Source organism: Amphiprion ocellaris, chromosome 13, assembly GCF_022539595.1.
Source record: "Amphiprion ocellaris isolate individual 3 ecotype Okinawa chromosome 13, ASM2253959v1, whole genome shotgun sequence".
NCBI lineage: Eukaryota > Metazoa > Chordata > Actinopteri > Pomacentridae > Amphiprion > Amphiprion ocellaris.
In genome coordinates, this window is record NC_072778.1 from 18,591,308 (window position 1) to 18,606,466 (window position 15,159).

Consider the following 15,159-nt stretch of genomic DNA (forward strand, 5'->3'; position numbering starts at 1 on the left):
TGTTGTTGTGTGAAACTAAAACATGGATGTGAATAGAAATCAGTAAGAAGAGTTGAGTTTGTGTCGCTGGGTTTTCATTTTAATCATATTGTGGGAAACGTGAAAATCTCACATGAGGATAATTTGGGACTATAGTTCCCTAATTTTGCAGACAATGCATATGGATCTTTTATTTCTTAAAATATTTTCTGGAAATGACATAGGCTCACTGAAATTATAAAGGTGATTCTCAAATATTCCATGTCAGATTCTAAACTGTAACTCAGTTGTGTCTCTGTAAACCTAAATTGTAATCATTTTCATTGGCCAGTGCAATATGTAAGTTCAGCCGCTGTTTTGTTGCCACATGTTCCTTTCCTTCCATTTTGTAAAGGGCTGGCTTCCTGTGCGCGCACTCTCGGTGCTGTCTAATTAGGGCGCGCACTCTCGCGTAAAGGTGGAGGCTCGACTCGTCGACGCTGAGCGGCTCAGAGGAAACTTGTGCGATGGAAACTTTGGCAAATATCGCTAAATGTCTGTCACATAGCTGAAATAATTTCAAAGTATATGGTCCAAACGAACTCTCCCAATGTCTGACGAGGGAGAGGAAAGCGACAGCGGCGAAAGAGCGCGTCTCTCCGAGTCTCCCTCCCCGCCTCTGTCTGTCGGTCTTCCCCGAGGATCTCCTTCCCTTCCACGGCCCCTGAACCTCTTCTCCTCCGCCTCTCCGCTGCTGGGGGACACGGACCCGCCTTACCTCGCCACTCCGGAGTGTCTTCACCCGTCTCCGGAGAACACGGAACTCGGGGACTCCACACACTTCACACCACCAAAGTTCCGCCGGCGCACCGGGGACACCGGCTCTCCACTTCGGTCTCGGCCGGCTGTGCGGATAGATGAGGCGCATGACCACTACGATGAGCCTTTTTCCAAGTGGAGAGGACGAGGCGCGGCGAACGCTGATCGCTTTCAGCACCGCGGACAGAGACTCCAGCGGGCTCCGGAGCTCTCGGACTACGGGAACCACTACTCTGTTGAGCACATAGACACCGACTTCAACTCTGAAACCCGCCAAACGTGAGTCCTCCCTTTTATTCTTAACCTAAATTTTTAATTTGAACTATCCGGTGAGCGGTTTTGCGGCCTTGCGCAGAGTCCATGTGCTTGTATGTAAACTTTGCAGCTATGCAAAGAGGATACTGGGTATAACTGGAAACCTGTTCTGGGTTGCTGAATTCATTGAAGAGCACCTCTTAATCCATCTGGAATGTCAACAAGTAGAGGTCAGTTTTGGAGAGTGTGTGCTTGGACAGGTGATGGCAGACTTTTGCAGTAGATGTATTGAATGAGTTTCATTGGAAATTACTTTGCATTTTTAAAACATAGCTTGTGCTGAGCTGCAGTGGAAACTTAATCATTAGATCTCAAATATTTGAATGAGGCTTTCTCTGTTGCTCCCTCCCCCTTTCACTCTGTTAGGCTGACTATGTGGACAGCAGAGTGATGTGTTCCTTGTGAATGAGTTATATATAGAATGTATATACTTAAAGAAGTGAAGAGTGTGTGAGTTTGAATTAGTAAGTGTGTCTTTCCACTATAGCGCCTGTTGTGTTGTGTTTAGAGAGCATCTGGAGTGGTTCCAATATATTAAAGCACCAGTCAACAGGGATTGTGTGTGTGTGCGTGCATGTGTGCGTGTCAGTCAGAGTAAAGATGCAACGCTGGGCTAAAATTATGTGACGCTCAGCTGGAGCACACTACAGAAATTGGCTAGCACAGTACATCCCAGCAATGTCACACTTATCACACACAAAGCCCTCACAGATACAGTCTGTCTGTGTGTTTGTTTTTGTGCGAGTGCTCTAAAATAATGCACTAGTTACAATAATTTTTCAACCATCCAATGTATTTAATTGCTTCACTGTGAGGCAAAAGGCTCACAACACCATTTGGTGGGCACAATCTACTGCATCCATGTAGGAAACATCCACAGTGAACAAGTGGGACATACATGGTGACATATAATGGCTATTCATGTAGCACTGCCAGCTTAGCTCTGACTATCAGACATTGAGAATGGCAGAGCTCAGCTTTGGGTCTTTGATCTTGGCTGGTCTGCCTCTTTATAATACGTCACCGTTCAGTTTTAAAAGGCCTTACTTGGAAAAAAAAAAAGCATGTATGCTCTCACTGACTCACTGATGCCTGGCCAGGCTAAATATTAGGTGTGCACTTGTGTGTGCATGCATGCGTGTGTGTGGGTATTAATGTGTGTGCATTATGTTAAAGAGCCTGTAACAAAGGGTGAACATGCCTGTTTATCGTTACTGCTAAATTATGGTGAGCAACTCACCTTTGATCTTAGAAATTGTCAATTTGCTGCTTGAAAGTGTGTGTGTGCGTGCGTATGTATGTGTCTTTGATAAAGGCAAGGAGGGAGCTGAGAGTGTAACTCTTCTCAAATATTCTGTTCATGTCTGTGCACTGATAAAGTGCAAACTCTTTAGTCAGTTCTGTAAATAAACCGGCTGAGTCGAAGCATATTTTTCAGTCATTATCCTCAACATTTGAGTTCCAACCTGATTCATCTTCTTCTTTTCTGTTTCTCTGGTTCCCCAATAAATGACCTCTCTAAATTTATTACCTGCACTGCTTACAAATGACTTGGCTCAAAAAGTTCAACTGTGAAGAAGAGGACTTTCTAAATAATTAAAAAACTGAAAATACACTTTTGTTTATGACTGAAAATCTGACAGAGGAAGCTATTTTATCTTATTTTCTATACAAAGCTTCACTGTACATTTACATCTCATTATTAGTGTTCTTGGAGGAATCATTCTAGCAACAAAAGCTGTATGTATGCTTTCTATTTGTTGATATTCATTTAATGGAATGAAACTATTGTATGTGGACTACAGGAATGACACTTAACTTAGCTGCGAAGTTTGCAAAATCTGGAGTGTGACAGCACTCTGACTCAAACTGAACTCATAATTCAATATACTTAACTGAAGCCAATTAAGTGTCTGAGATGTCAGATGAACTGTAGCTCGAGAACCCTGGTTAGATGAGGAAGGATTTTAAAACAAGCTGCAATGGTGTGTTGGAATCACTGGCAGAAATGGTGTAAAATTGACATTTTTTCCCCTATCTGACAGTTTTGTTGTTACTAGGAGAGGGAACTGCTTGATTGGACATGCACTTTGAGAGATCTGCAGGAAGCACCGACTTGGATACAGCATCAAAACAAGAACTAAGTAGATTCAGTGATGGCTGAATCACTGCAGTTTGTAGCCTCAGGATTATGAAACAGTGCATATAAGCTTGTCCATTAACACGAAATCAAATAAAGTGTGAAAAGGTTACCACCACTGGTGATCCCACTATGTGTTAAGAACCATTTTTACAACCCATTGATTCACCATTATTTAAGGTTCAAGCTATGTCCCTTTTACACAAATTTACAATATGCTACTTAGTGTTGAATAATGGAAAGTGGAAGTAAACAAATGGATTACACTTAATGGGATGTGCATAACACTGACATGACTCCTGCCATGAACATGAAGGAGTCCCAGTTAATTTTTAAGCACAGTTAACATTATTTTAGATATCTTTGTTTGGACTTGGAATTGCCAATGACACTATAACCAGTCATAAACATGATACAGCAAGCCAAATAAAAAACTTAAAGAAACTCTTTATACAAGTTTATGTGTTGCATTACATGCCATGCTGTCAGTTTTGACATTGGCTGTCTCATGAATATTTTCCTGGACCTCAACTACACTGTTATAGTCATATAACCCTAACCTTTGTTAATTCAAGCTTGTCATAACAAAGATTTCTGACATGTTACTTATCTTGCTTAAAATGACGTCATTGACCAAATGACACTTAATTATAACTGTCATAGATAATTCGTAGTGATCCCTATATGTTCATGACAGGTGCTGGGTCATGGTCATGGCTCTGTGTCATGTCAGCCTTATGCATATTCCTTCAAGTAAAGTAGGACCGACAAATGGTTAGTAAGGACAGTCAAACATACAGCCCGCTAAAGAAGCATTTTTTTTTCTAGTGTTTGTGAACCAAAGCAAGGATTAAAATTGAGTGCTCTTGTTTGCAGGAGTGGTAATGTGGCTAATCTTATACTCTTACATTAGGAACAAAATATAATCAATAGTACAGAATCACACGTGCATTTACGCAATCCCTGCTTGACTAGCTAATTTTTTTCATCATTCTGTCCTACATACAGAGACACAGTTTCTGTCCATCCATCTCCATTGTGTCTACCTCCTCCTGTAATTTCGCATTGAAATGATGCAGGTAAATTCTATTTCACATCCGAATCACAAACAGCCAGGGATGGATGGTGAAGGAGATGGAGAGGGATGGAAAATAGCGATTCATTACATGAATATAAGGTTATTGAAATGGGCTGGCAGCCAGTCTGTCCCTTTATTTGTGAGGAATCTTACCAGTACTTACAGATATGTCTGTGAGCGTTTGTCTGCATATTATTGTGAGGATTCAGTGAGAAATTAGACACACCTTACAGCATAATGCATTGTAGCAAATCAACAACACAAACTATGGCCTTAAGACATGAATACTTTTCTGATGGAGTCAACAAAAAATATCATGAGCTTCATAGAGGTAGTACTTGCTTTAGGGTTATTGTATCGGTTTGCATTACATTTTACAGAGACTGTGGCATGTGTGCACATTTTGTATGCATTGTAGGAGATAGAGAGAGCGCGAGAAAGTGAGATTTTGCCCTCTCACATTGATTGGCAGCCTTAGGCATACACAGCTGATGTTGTAAATCGAAAAAAAAAGAGCTATGAACCTTTTATACCCTTTAATCGTACACTGACAAATATATGCTCTCTCTCTCTCTCTCTCTCTCTCCCCCCTTCTCTACCTCTCACACACACACTCTCTCACGCACACAATTGCTCACAGACACACACATTTGTCTTGGTTAGCTCTCTTCATCTTCTCAGTTCCACATCCTTTGACACCCCCAGGGAGTATTTCTACCTTGAACAGATTTCCATTTTCACCTTTTCCTTCTATGTCCTGCCTTCTGTACACACACACACACACACACACACACACACACACACACACACACACACACACACACACACACACACACACACCCACACACACACACACAAAATAGTCTCGTGTGCTTTCAGTATTTTTAAATGTGGTGGCAGCTCTTATTGTAAAACTAGACCTTGTCATTTGTCAGGTCACTGTGCCCATTAGGATAACACACACAATAGCAGAATTATATTGGAAATCTTTTGGGAGTCTTATATGTGTACACTGCTAACCAAGTGTGGCTTTAAAGGTATCTGGGTATGCAAATAGGTGGGATTCTTTTTAGGCCACTCAATAAGAACTGTTCTGAATGACATACTATCAGCATTTTCAAGATTAAATCTCAAGTCTGAATTGGTAATTCTCTTTTTTTTTTCTCCCACATCTGGGGATCATCAAAGCTTTCTTTTTTTCACTGTGTGGGTCAAGACACACATATTGTGGCAGATCTTTGTGTTCTTAAAATACAATAGGGGGAGCACAATAGTTGTGATGAAAACCATTTTGCAGTAACAAGAGTGATTACAAGGTGTTCTGTGCAAGCTCCCACAATGTGTCACCGGGGACCCTACTCCTTTTAAAATAAATGAAAAACACAGGCATTGTATAAAATAGGAGGTGCATGTTCATATCCGTTTCTGTGCATGCGACGGTAGATAAAGACAGATTCAGCACTGGTCACAGGGTTTCTTTAGTAGACCCCTGATGCAAAGTGCGAATTTGTCATGCCAGTGTCAATTAAGCTGACAGCTTCATCTCTGTCTTGCCAATCAGAGCTGTTGACCTGAGATGGCCCTGCAGTGAGCTTTGACCCTGGTAGCGGCTCATTGATCCAGCCAGGGCCAGATATATGAGAGATGTCTTGGTGGTGCTTGCTGAGGTCAGAGGAGAAGTCTGTGTTAAGCACCACTGATTGTGTTTGAACAGTCCTGGTCTTCAGAGAACATCCACATGAGGAGGCAGTCAGGACTTTATCCCGATGCATCAGTCAGCTAGATATGACTAATGATGCTGTCTTTTCCTCTTTCCTCTAACATTTGAACTCTTCCCGACCACTTTTCCTTCTTTCAATTTCCATTACTTAGTCACGCCTTCCTCTGACCTTGCCTTTCTTCTCTACCTCCATCTCCATCATGGTGATTATTGCCCTGTTGCCTAATTTCGCTGTTTCTTTCCTGCTTTCCTGTCTGCAGGGTGGAGGCCATGCACCGCCGGCACACCACACTGAGGGAGAAGGGGCGTCGCCAGGCAGTGCGGGGTCCAGCCTACATGTTCAATGAGCGAGGCTCGCCACTCACTGCAGAGGAGGAGCGTTTTCTGGATGCTGCTGAATACGGAAACATACCTGTGGTCCGCAAAATGCTGGAAGAGTCCAAAACCCTGAACTTCAATTGCGTGGACTACATGGGCCAGAATGCTTTGCAGCTGGCAGTGGGTAATGAGCACCTAGAAGTGACCGAGCTGCTACTAAAGAAGGATGGTTTGGCCAGGATTGGAGATGGCCTGCTTTTGGCCATCTCCAAGGGTTATGTTCGAATCGTCGAAGCCATTCTCGGTCATCCTGCTTTCGGTGGAGGTCTCCGACTGGCTCTGAGCCCTCTGGAGCAGGAGATGCGTGATGATGACTTTTACGCATATGATGAGGATGGAACACGTTTTTCGCATGATGTCACGCCCGTCATCCTGGCTGCTCACTGCCAGGAGTACGAGATTGTCCACATCCTTTTGACGAAGGGGGCCCGCATAGAAAGGCCACATGACTACTTCTGTAAATGTTCAGAGTGTGTGGAGAAACAGAAGAAAGACTCGTTCAGCCATTCTCGGTCCAGGATGAATGCGTATAAGGGCCTGGCCAGCGCAGCCTACCTGTCACTCAGCAGTGAAGACCCTGTGCTCACCGCCCTCGAGCTCAGCAACGAGCTGGCAAGACTGGCAAACATCGAGACAGAGTTTAAGGTGAGGAGGTTTCTCTCTTTCTTTGCTTGTTTACATGTCTTTTACTAGTGTAGGAAAACTGAATTTTGTTCTTCAGAAGATACGGATGCAATAATTTTTTTTTAAATTAATGATACATCTACTGTAGTACAAATGTAACCATAAATCGAGGTACAAATCCATTCAGTAAATTCAAATGTACATTTCCTGTTTCACTTAGAGCAGTGACAAAACAACTTTTAACCGTTTTGTGTAGCAAAAGATATAACTTAAAAAGAAGAGCCTATCCCAGCTGACTTAGGGCGAAGGCAGGGGACGCCCTGGACAGGTCACCAGTCTATTGCAAGGCTACACATAGAGACAAACAAGTACACTCACAATCACACGTGCAAACAATTTAGAGTTACCAATTAACCTCAGTATGTTTTTGGACTGTGGAAGAAGCCGAAGTACCTGGAGAAAATCATGCATGCACAGGGAGAACATGCAAACTCCACACAGAAAGATCCCAGGCCCAGGTCAGGACACGAACCAGGGATCTTCTAGCTGTGAGGCAACAGTACTAACCACCAAGCCACTGTGCAGCCCTAATCAAAGCTTGATAAATCCCAAAAAGTAATAAAAATACTTTGTGTGCAGGAATATGCAAATTATTCACCTGAAAAATGTGCACATTTACATTGTATGCAATGTAATATTTTCAGTTAATCCTAATAGAACAGTGACATTTTGCGTGCACAATGCACTTGATGTTTCCATGATACAAAGTCATTGTTGTACTACTGCAGGTTACAAAGTCTGGCAGGGTACAGAGTTTTGTGTAACGCCGTTGTTAAGTCGAACTCTCATCCTCCTCAAGTTATCAAAAAGCCACGAGTTCTTTAATGAACATGTCAGATGGTGAATCAATATATAAACTTGACTTGTAGCTTCTCCCTTTGTTCTCAGTAGACTATCAAATATTGCATTTTGCAGTTATTTCAGTGATTTCTGGTGTGTTTTTTCACAGCATTGCTGAGTTTTTATGCAGTTATGAACATTGTAATCTTTCCTGCTGCTGCAGAAAGAATTGAAAGAGAATACTAAGAGAATATAAATAAAAGATTCAATAGGTGATTCACTGGCCGCTGATCTTTAAGAATCCAGGTATTCGACTTGAAACTAATTCTGAAATGGAATTGCTACCTCATTCCATCCCAGTGAATGACATTACCACCTGCTGGGGTATTTTGTTATAGCTTTCTGTTTAGATAGAATGGGTATATAATGCTGAAAGAAAATTTGCAGATCTGTCTCTGCCAGTGTTTCTCCGCATTCCTTCCAGTGACTCTCATCTTGAATGCATTACCCAGCACACTGAGAGTCTTTTATTACCATCTGATAGCAATGCAATCTCTCCTCAGGTTGTGGCGTAGTAAGAATTGCAAAGTGGAACACGTTATTGTTTGATGGAAATTTGAGCGATATTTGTGCACTTAAACTGAGAGAAAAGATTGCATTCTGTATACTACAGTCAATGAATCGTATCAGGCTTCAGTGATAATGCTGGTGGTTCGAAAATATATGACTGTGTTTGTATAAGTGTACTTGGTGAGGACCAGTTTGAGTTTAAAACTTCTGAGTCAGGACATTCTGGAAAAAGCTTTTTATACTTTGCTAAAGGTCTGTAGACTCGTCACCACATTTTGTTACTATGCTGTGACATTTTGAGGCTAAAACTTGGTACGCAGGTTAACTTTTAAAATGGGTTTAGTTTAAGATTAGTTTAAGGATTGTGGTTTTGTTGTGGTGGATAAGTGTTCATACATGTCTGTGTGTGTTGGAGAAAACTTGCGATGTGTTTCATATTTAAATACAGAGCTGTCTCTGTCTTCTCTTTTCTCTTTTGAAGCAGGCTGATTGGTTGGGACTGGTGGCATCACATACACTGTGTGGCAGGTGTGGGTTTTAGGCAGCAGCTTGCTCTTGAAAATTACATAAAACCATTATCTTGATTTCAGTTAGGTCAGTTTTGGTGATCAATATACTTTACAGCATAGTACAGTTTAGTAAATGTATGCAAAAGCAAATAAAGAGAAATTTGTAAAAATATCATACAATCCTAATTTGATAATGCCAGTGGCAGAGTATGAAGATAAACCAGTTCAATACTTTTGACTCAGACGAGGCCATCAAAGCACATCTGCAAGCTAACCATCACATACAGCCCATGTCATACTTTACAAGAATTTACAAGAAACAGACGTTAACTCTCTGAACACCAAGTAGTTTTTGGATGTTCTTTTGGTTGCGTCACATTTTTACCCACTGTAATCTCGTTTTCCACTGCAATACAAAGTCCTGCACCTCTGTTTATCTACAGTACAACCATCAGTAGAAAGAGAGGGAACTCAAAAATGTCTTCTGTGCCTTCTACCACAGTTGTTTTTCAAAAAATCCTTCTAAAAATTAATCTTTCGCAAGTGCCTACAGGTGTTACCGACATTGGAAAATAAGATAGATGTTCTTAATATACATATTTCATGACTCACATTTTTCTTTAGTGTCACAGCCTGCATTTCAGCTCAGTTTGAAATTTTTGTCACATGAATGTTGGTCACGGCTGAGTTAGACATGATTGCTGTGTTGTGCCGGGGAGCACAGATTTTTTTGTTGTTTTTTAAACAACCTGTTTAGTGCAAACATATTTTAATTTGTTAAATAAGTCATGTAGAATAAACAGAAATTCAAGTTTGTAAAATACTATCACTGGAGTCAAACAATTGCTTCACAACAGTCCTCATTTGTATACTCCCCCAACACATCTCAATCTCAGCAGATCTCATCTCAGCATGTCTCATCCCTTGTCTGTATGAGAGAAACAAACAGTTCTACCAAGAAAGAGAGTAGAGAAAAAAAGGGAACAATTTCATAGCCAATAGATTTCTAGCCTCATACACAAGAGCCTACACAGTTCAAAATGTACTTTTACCTACAGTCCATGCATTCCACACAGATCAAATCAATAAACTTGCCTTGCAACGCTGATAGCTAATCAGGTGCAAAATTTCACAAACATAGCTGTCATCCTTGAAAATGTTGATGATGGTATTGCTAAATGCCTCCTTCTGACCTTCAGTTTTATGAGCAACACAGAGCAAGTTGTTCTCGTTGTGATATCCTGCATTGCAGACTTGTCCACTGCACCATTTAACAGCAAACATGGGAAATAGAAAACATACGTGCTCGAAGATAGTCTTTCTCTTAGTGCCATTTAAACTGAAATGTACAAACAATTTTACCCCTTTGGAAAGTCCATGGGTATCTTTTCTTTAAGACAAAATTAAATAAAATACACAACAGTTCAGCACTCATGTAGTACTATTATGCTGAAAGGCAGTGCAGCAAAATATACCTTTTTACACATAGACAAAACTATTCTTAACTCATTGCTGATGTGCAAACATGCTTTCTTATGCTAAAATATCAGACAGAGGCAAAACGGGCCTCTGCCAACCCTGTTATTTCAAACCCCTACCTCACCACTGCTCACACAGGCAGGCCTACCATACAAAGCATGGATACATGGCTTGTGACTCTGCCTGCGCTGAAAAAAGTGATGTGAAATTATTCTTATTAGGTCATGAGTACCAACAAATGCGGTCACATTCAAGCTATTATTTCGATTCCTCATATCAAAAAATTAAGCCAAAAGAATTAAATTTTTCCTTAGTAGCCATACTATAAAAATGTAATTTGTTTGCTGATTAATTTATGAGGTCATTATTGTGGAAAGCATGTTCATATATTTGGACCAATCAGATAGCAATAGTCTGACAATGTTAAAATTCCCATCTCAGTGCTTTTCTGCCTGGCTGTGTCCACCCTTGTGTACCTTCATTTTCCCCCGTAACACTCTGTCCTTCCTCATCAGCTCCATCTGCTTTCTGCCCATATTTGTGTTTGATATTCAGCCTTTTTGCTTGTCATTCTGTTCCCGTCTCCAGACGAGTTAATGAGAAGGGCTCACCTGAGGGACCTGTGTTGTGTTGGAGCTCATCTGTCTCATTACCATCTCATTATCACCACTCTGTCTTCTCCCTTTATTTGTCTCCTTGTCCCTCTACACATCACCTTCTCATTACTTTAAAAAAATCAAATAATGTTAAGACGGTGTGCCAGTAGCCCTAGTCAATCATATTTAGTATTGGGAAGTCAAACATGGGAAATAAAAGTTATTGCATTGATTAAGGTGTTGTGTTGCTGAGAAAAAATGTGATAATTTCATTTCAGTTAATGCCACCTTTATGACGCCCAAGCAACTAGAAAGATTTCAAAAATGCAATATTCAGCAATGGTGTTAATGTGTGCAAAATAAAAGTGTAAAAAGCACAAGGAACTCTTTATACCTTTGCATTTACTAGACCGACTTGAGAGCTGCAATGATCCTCTCATTTAACTCTCAACAAGAGAGTGAATAACAGTTTATAATGAGACCTGACCTGAATCCATAACTGAAGTGGCTTTTTAGAGTTTACCTGGCGATTTAATTTGTGCAGTACGTTTAGATTTGCTTTCATCTCTGTTTCAAAGCTGCTATCCTGAAAGGAGCTGAATGAACCAATTAGCTTGCTTAATGCACAATATGTTGTTGAGATTTGGGAGTTGAGTGTGTAAGCCCTTGCGATGCTCTGTTACCCATAATGCCATTCTCCTTCACTCATAACACCTGTTTCTTCATTGTTTGTTTGATGTGTGTGGTGTTCTGAAAAAAGCATTACTCAGCTGCTAATATTTACATTTCAGTAGTTGGAAATTTTCCCAAGCAGATAAATGCGCAGTAGACCATCATCCACTGTGACACGTAGGGTCTACTAAAAAAATACTACTTCCACACCTCTTGAACTCACAATACCTCTAAAACTCACTGCTTTTTCCTTTGTTCAAGCATTAATATTGCATTCTAAAGGTTGGTGCGTTAAGTGTGTGTGTGTGTGTGTACAATAGCACTGGATTGGTGTGTGTACATACAGAAAATAATATGAACACACAAGTGCACACTGTGAATGCAAGCAAACATTACTTTTGTACCTGCTGGCACAAATGCACAACCTGCAGCGCAGCCATAAGAGGGCTGCATGTTGGATAGTATGCCTTTGGCTTACTGCTAACAGCATATGAGGGTCTCACTAACAACCTTATATTTATCTTCAAGCATGTTATTTTTCGAAACAACCTACTAATTTCTCATTCAGGCCTCTGGACACATGTACACACAGTTTTCAGAACACCTGGGGCAGTGTTAGAGAAGGTACTGTAAAGCAGCAAAGAGTGTAGGTTCACTTTCTAAATTTACATTTTAATGTTTGTGTTTTTCACTGCAGTTTTAAATTCAATATAGTAATTTTGTGACAAAATGAGACAAAAGAAAGGAAGAGATAACGTGAAAAAGCGGTAAACTGATAATGGTGAATGTGCCCTGAAGCGTAGTAATACGATCTTTCTCTTCTTCTCATCCCTCCATCTTCCATCTCCTCCCCCCACTCTCCCTCACTCCCTGTTTGGCTCATGTCCCCCCTCAATTCACTCATCTCTAACCATTCTCACTCTGTTTCACACCACTCTGTCGCCAATTTCAATCTCTCAACATCATTCTCTGGCCGTAATCTCAGCTCCTGGGGCAAAAACCACATACCTTGAATTGTGATTGGATTCCCACATATGTGTGTAGTATCTGTGCATGCATGCTCGTCAATGTCTGACTTAGTATGGGAATACTGTTGATTAAAAAAATGTTGTTGTACATGGACTTCAGTGGACATCCAAGTCTTGCCTTTGCCTGTGTATGAACAGATATGACACTCTGATTTATTTCTTCCAACCAGCAGCCTAAAGGAGAAATCCACCAAATGCCATCTTGTCCCCAAAGGGCCACCAGATGCCTTCACTTGATGCCCAGAATGTACTTTTTAAATTGCGGATAGTGCTAAGCCGTTTGAGCAGACTGATCTAACACACCTCTCAGTTTAATTTTTTTTTTTCGAAGCATCATGGAACAAATTTTACAATCTATAGACGATAACACAGACAAATTTAATATTCAGGACAGACACAGTCCAAGCCATGCCAGAAAGAAATATCCTTCCTAAAAAGGTCAGACATTGGATGAATGTAAATGATGCTCATGATCAGTACATGAACCATAACACATTCTAGAGTCATACATACATGTTACTTTTCATACCTGCTTACAGAAACATTAAAATGAGAGTAGAGCTGATTATTTCCCACTGTGCTAAATGCTAATTATTTTATTGAAGAGACTGTATAAAAGTTTTTGCTCCAACACACTGTAATGGTTTACTTGAACACAGCCCTGACATGGTGGTGAATGCATAATGAAAATCATTCCTCAGGGACTCTAAACCTGCCACAAGCCCCAGTCTGCTGCTGCATCCATGCTTGACCAACTGTTGTCGAACAGAATGAGACAGGAGGCTGAGGGGAGGTTGGTAGACATAAGAATGAGAAGTAAACTGTAGGGGCTATGAGATGGAAGGGCAAAGGGTTATTGAAGGGACCAGTTCAGCTGATTTTATCAGAGCTATATGCTGTGTACAGGCAGTGAACTGCTGCAAGTACAAAGAACAAAAGTAGTGAATTCTGGTTTTTCATCTATTGTGACTACAAGGTTAGTGCTAAGGTTAATCCCTGCAGAATCATATATAAACACTCCTATTTCCTCTGTTCTACTTACTGTAGAGTAAATTCCAATCAGGGGACTACTATTGTTATTAATGGAGTTTATTTTTCCCCTTTTAATGAATACACGTATTTTACGTAAATTTTGAGAATAGTAAATGCAGTGTATCCATCAGCTGCCATTATGTGAATATTCTTACGAGGGTGTAACAGATTTGCACCACTAACTCCTTTATATACTCTTCTAAGTCTGTGACATGCCTTTGCATCTTCTCACCTAACAACACAGTAATGTTCAGTGAAAGAACACCACTGTTATTTCTTACTTTTTGGTCTTCCTAGTGAAGCAGAAAACTTGACATAACATGGATATGGATTTCATTCAAAGTTCAAGGGATTTCCATTCAGTCTTTTACATGCAATTTGAAAGTGTGCATAAGATAATAATAATAGTTATTATTAACATTATTGTTACTGTTATTGTTATTATTGTATTTGTATAATACCTTTTGAAAAAACAGAGCTACATTAAGCGCTTTACAGTAAATCAGATATGAAATTAGGAAAATAAGTAAATAAAGTAAATCAAGCAAGATATAATAATGAAATATACTTTTTTGTTTGTTTGTTTGTTTTTTAAGCACATTTAGGACAACAGCCATAGTATTGAGTACCCTACAAAAGTTACTTAAAATACTACTTTACATGTTAATACTTCTAACAGCCTGACTAGTGTAATTACTGTATATAGCCAAGACCCTACTGTTTTATATATTACAGAATTGAACCCAACTAATATAAATATTATGGCCAAGACCCCTCAGCACATTTAACTATAGAGGTTATCCTAAAGCTTTGACACTAGAAAACTATACATAAAACCCAACAAAGCCAAGGATTCCATGGATCCCCTCTGAGCAAGCTCTGTTTTTTTATTATTTATTTATTTCTAAATTCAGATGGATGAAATGAGTATTACAAATCCTTTCTGTCAGTTGTTTTGGGTTTAACCCATAAAATTTTCCATCCATCCGCACTGCCCTCCCCTCCCAAAAAAAAAACAAAACAAAACAACACAATCTTATTACAATATATGGAGCCATTGCTGCTGCTGTTGTTGCTGTGGTGCTGGTATCTTAAAATTCAGCATTTGAACTCACATCCTGGTGAGTGTTATGGGGTCAAATGCATTCTCTTTTACCTTTGACTCCTGTTTCTGGTGATTCATGTACTGTGTTATGGAATACATTTTATATTTTTGACAAAGACAAATGAACAATGTTTCGAAATGGAAAGGTCAAGAGCCAAATAACAGATTGACCCTTTCCATTTTTTGCACTAAAGCCATATTATAATTGCAAATGGGAATAAATGTGTCTATGATGTTGGCAGTTTTCATGTCAAAAGGCAGGAACAGCCATTTTAAAGCCTCAAGGGGCAACAGTC

General features: G+C 40.1%; 1 protein-coding gene across 1 annotated transcript in view; it reads left to right on the forward strand.

Annotated features, from left to right (window-relative positions):
• The first annotated feature begins 390 nt into the window (after positions 1-390).
• LOC111572298 (short transient receptor potential channel 7) overlaps positions 391-15,159 on the forward strand; it is a 64,027-nt gene continuing 49,258 nt past the window's right edge. Inside the window, exons 1-2 of the mRNA XM_023275941.3 lie at positions 391-1,056; positions 6,291-7,053. Coding sequence (XP_023131709.2) covers positions 569-1,056; positions 6,291-7,053 — 1,251 coding nt within the window. The 5' untranslated portion in view covers positions 391-568. The remainder of the gene's footprint in view (positions 1,057-6,290; positions 7,054-15,159) is intronic.